The following is a 4534-nucleotide window of genomic DNA, read 5'->3' as shown; positions in this document are numbered from 1 at the left end:
TTCTTTTTCTATAATTAATTTCCATTTTTTAAAAGAAATTTAACTTTTTCTTTACATTTGCTTTTTCAGAAAGAAAAAAAAAACTCCCCTATTTAGTTAAGAAAAGAGTTAGTTGTATCCCTATTTAGATAATTTGATAAATAGCAACAACAGGAAAATTAAATAATTAATTAACTCCCTAATTTGATAATTTTTTATCAAGACAGACAGAACGACGAGTACTAACGTGCTCGTCTATCCGTCATTCCTGTTGCGCGTCCTTATTTGTATATAAAAAGAGATGTCAATTTTAACATATACTATAATAAAATATGTTTGGCAAATAAGATTAAAATAAACTGATTGCAAATATAAATATTACATGCATATAGATATAAAAAACCATGATCCATAACATATCAAATCCTAGACAGGTCTATCATAAACGAAACCAAAACAGAAGTTATACAACATAGATTCTAAAGTAGTTGTGTTTGATGGATTACAAAGTTAAATTTCCAAAACGGCCCCATTATCTTCAATCCCAAAAGTAACCACTACCTTTCGTTGTTTACTGGTCGCGGATGTGTCTGACATACATTTTGGTTGGTGGATCTTCCAAATCAAAGATCAACCTGTCACTCTCTTGTAAGTCGCGGTCTCTGACGAAGTTAAACCATTCACCACCCAAAGATTTCTCAGCATTCCCCCTGCCAGCAGTTGTTACCTTGCAATTATATGTCTTGTGTGTCTCTACATCCTCTAAAGTCATACTTAGATACTTCCTCTTCAAGACTCTCTTGGATATTTGATTAGGAAAATGCTATTTGAAATCAAAAATGACTTATCCACATGTACCAGCTATACTATTATGCTTATACACATCAACTTAGTTGTAAATAGAATACTTCTAATACAGTAGTAACATTATAATAACTTACCAAATTTAAGATGGGTCCACCATGATGGTTAATTTTGAGTACAAAATATGGTTGGAAACTAAACCAAATTATCCAGATTTTGTGATCAAAACACAAGCTCTACAAAAAGGTCACATTTGTTATATGACCTAAAATATGATTTAATGTGCAAATCAACTTTTTATTTTTGCATGATTCCACTAATTTTACTTTCTTTTTTTAATCGGGTATCCTCCACGTGCAACTGCGGAGGTTAATCCCTCCAACATTGTGGGATCCAAATGGACGGCAAGTTCTCTTAAGAGTTTTAACACTGCTGCATGCCCAAGCTGATTCGAATCCAAGACCTGGTTAAGTTAGAAGAGACCCGTTCATCTCATCTAAACGCTCTTGGTTTTTTTTTTTTTAAAGAAAGGAATAATTTTACTATTAAATATAATTTTATTTATTTATAAATTTCTAAATCAATATCAATATGATAAACATGAACCTCATGAGCTTAGCTCAGTTGGTTGGAACAATGCAGAAAATATACAAGGTTCGGGTTCAAACCCCAGCCACTACCAAAAAAACATAAAAAAAAAAACATGAACTTTCCAATTAAATTAAATTAGTATGTCTGTGTCTATATATACCCTTCATTGTATATATACCCTTCATTGTTCATTCACTGTGTTGCCGTGAGTGCGAGTAGAGAGAGTGAGGTTTTTATATATCGATCAACAATGGCGGGTCGGAGAAGCGGTTTGGGTCTGATGAATTACCTAAGAGTTCATGTTGATGCTTCTTCTGCTCTCAACCACCAATCTCCTTTGCGCATTCTTCCCAATTTCTCTCTTCGTCGCTTCAGCCAAGAGGTTAGGACAACTTTTCTTGACAAATCGGAGGTCACTGATCGCGTCATTTCCTGCGTCAAAAAATTTGACAAAGTTGATCCTTCTAAGGTTTTCACTTCAATCCTTAACCTAATTTCTTCATTTATTTTCACTTATTTTGCAAATTTCTATTTCCAATCTTTCTTTATTCAGGTCATATTTAGTATCTTATCCCCGACCTTCTTTTAACATTGCTACGCATTATACAATCAATGCTATTAATGACCAATCTTGTATGATGCTAAGTATAAGGATAAAGTTGTTGTCACGTGACCGAAAGGTCACAGGTTCTAGTCCTGGAAATATGGTAAGACTGTGTACAATATACCAAACGGTGCGATGCAGTAGCTTTAGTGCATCGTTTTTTTATTCTATGAAAGCTTAGAGAAGACTGTATTTTGGAGGATTAAGACCATGTTTGGAAAGACAACTTAATTAAGCGTTATGTGTAAGCTATTTCTATAACAAAAAATAAAATAAAGTCAAACTGTTTTCATGTACGCTACAAGTTGTTTTCATAAGCTATCCTAAGATAGCTTATGGAGATAAGCTTAAACATTTACGGACATGTCATAAGTTGTTTTCACAAGCTCTATCACACAATCTCACAATTTTCTTATCCAGTAAATAAGCTTAGATAAACAATCCAAACAGAGCCTCAGTGTAGACTTGCACTTTACTCTTTAATGTGCTTGTGTCATTTTGGAGAATTGAAATCCCTCTGCCAGCATTTGTGTGCCATTATATTTTTGGCTTATGTTATTTTGATAACACAGAACCTGTGCTTCTTTGCTTTTGTCAGGTTACCCCAACTGCTCATTTCTACGACGACCTTGGATTGGATAGTTTAGATGCCATAGAGATCTGTATGGATCTTGATACAGAGTTTGGATTTGAGATTCCTGAAAATGAAGTAGACAAGATCCTCTCCGTTAATCAAGCTGTTGATTTCATTGCATCTCATCATCCTCAGGCGAAGTAGTCAAACCTATGAGGCTAGCTGTAAATTTTACCTTTCTTTATTATAAAGCAGCGTAGAATCATCCACAATTTTAAGACATTTTTTGCCTTGGTCAGGAGAACTTTTCTCGATAAATCGGAGGTCACTGAACGCGTCATTTCCTGCGTCAAAAAATTTGGCAAAGTTGATCCTTCTAAGGTTTTCACTTCAATCCCTAATTTCTTCATTTATTTTCACTTATTCTGCAAATTTCGATTTCCAATATTTATTTAGGTCATATTTAGCATCTTAACCTCAACCTTCTTGCATCGCCGTTTTTTAAAGCTAAGTGAAGACTGTACTTTGGAGGATTAAGACCATGTTTGAAAAGACAACTTAATTAAGCGTGTAAGATATTTCTATAGCAAAAAATAAAATAAATTCCAACTGTTTTCATAAGCTATCCTTGGAGCTTATGGAAATAAGTTTAAACATTTACGGACATGTCATAAGTTGTTTTCACAAGCTCTATCACACAGTCTCACATTTTCTTATCCAGTAAATAAGCTTAGATAAACAATCCAAACAGAGCCTCAGTCTAGACTTGCACTTTACTCTTTAATGTGCTTGTGTCGTTTTGGAGAATTGAAATCCCTCTGCCAGCATTTGTGTGCCATTATATTTTTGGCTTATGTTATTTTGATAACACAGAACCTGTGCTTCTTTGCTTTTGTCAGGTTACCCCAACTGCTCATTTCTACGACGACCTTGGATTGGATAGTTTAGATGCCATAGAGATCTGTATGGATCTTGATACAGAGTTTGGATTTGAGATTCCTGAAAATGAAGTAGACAAGATCCTCTCCGTTAATCAAGCTGTTGATTTCATTGCATCTCATCCTCAGGCGAAGTAGTCAAACCTATGAGGCTAGCTGTAAATTTTACCTTTCCTTATTATAAAGCAGCGTAGAATCATCCACAACTTTAAGACATTTTTTGCCTTGCTTGTTTGCTTCTAAACTTAAACTTTATTTCCCACACCCCTCTAAATCTCTGAAGTGTGTTTGGCTGGGGATGTGCCACCTTGAGTGGTATTTTACTTTTGGAAATATTAGCATCGCATAACTTTGCATTTTAAGCTCCTATTTTTCATGTCAATTAAAATTGTTAGATTTATGATTATCGAATCTTGAGGTCTCTCAAGAGTTATCATCACTTCTCACTGTATGATCATGAATTGCACTATTCTTGATTGCTTATTTCATGTTATGCAAGGGTATAATATTTCAATTATGTGTAGTCTGTATGAATAATAACTTGATCAGTGTTATGTTTGGTGTTTCTTCTTATTTGAATGGCAAAAGTTAGTTTAATCATTGTGTTATGTTGAGGCTGGGGTCAAACTCTCTCCTTATCACTACACTCCTTATCTCCTTCATTGATTTTCTTATGATTTGTTTACTTCGTCTATGCCATTATTTTTCAGTTATGTTTAGTCTCCATGCATGATAAAGTGACTCCCCAAAATTCAAATTGTCATTTTGCTACAAATCTTGAGACCCGAACATCTGTATCCTGCAAACAGATAAAGCATTGTCAAGGTGTTGTGAAACTAGCATGAACCCTAGTGCCAAGCCATCTGATCCTCATGTCCTCTTAAATCTATTTGTCATGGACTATATCAACCTATTGTGAGCTGCTATGTTGTCAACCCATTTTGAACTAGCATTTTTCTCCTTTTCCAATTTTCAACTTGTTATGATCTATTATGTTCTCTCTATTTTCATTGTTAGTTCTTCCTTTATCACGGTTTCACTATG

The 4534-nt window shown here is 34.4% G+C and overlaps 1 protein-coding gene across 2 annotated transcripts; it reads left to right on the top strand.

Annotated features, from left to right (window-relative positions):
- Window positions 1–1597: 1597 nt before the first annotated feature.
- On the top strand, window positions 1598–4004 carry LOC146934697 (acyl carrier protein 2, mitochondrial-like). Of its 2 annotated transcripts, XM_085706637.1 has the most exons (4): window positions 1598–1843; window positions 2577–2752; window positions 2852–2933; window positions 3452–4004. In XM_085706637.1, the coding sequence occupies exons 1-4, from the start codon at window positions 1625–1627 to the stop codon at window positions 3626–3628; spliced, it is 654 nt and encodes a 217-aa protein (XP_085562763.1). In that variant the 5' UTR covers window positions 1598–1624; the 3' UTR covers window positions 3629–4004. The 2 variants fall into 2 exon arrangements, with proteins under 2 accessions (XP_085562763.1, XP_085562764.1); XM_085706638.1 differs by lacking the exons at window positions 2852–2933; window positions 3452–4004 and having other exon boundaries at window positions 2577–2756.
- Window positions 4005–4534: the final 530 nt, after the last annotated feature.

This window comes from Medicago sativa, chromosome 4, assembly GCF_051527215.1.
Source record: "Medicago sativa cultivar Bolivia chromosome 4, Bolivia_mono, whole genome shotgun sequence".
NCBI lineage: Eukaryota > Viridiplantae > Streptophyta > Magnoliopsida > Fabales > Fabaceae > Medicago > Medicago sativa.
This window is presented reverse-complemented; position numbering and strand designations above follow the sequence as displayed.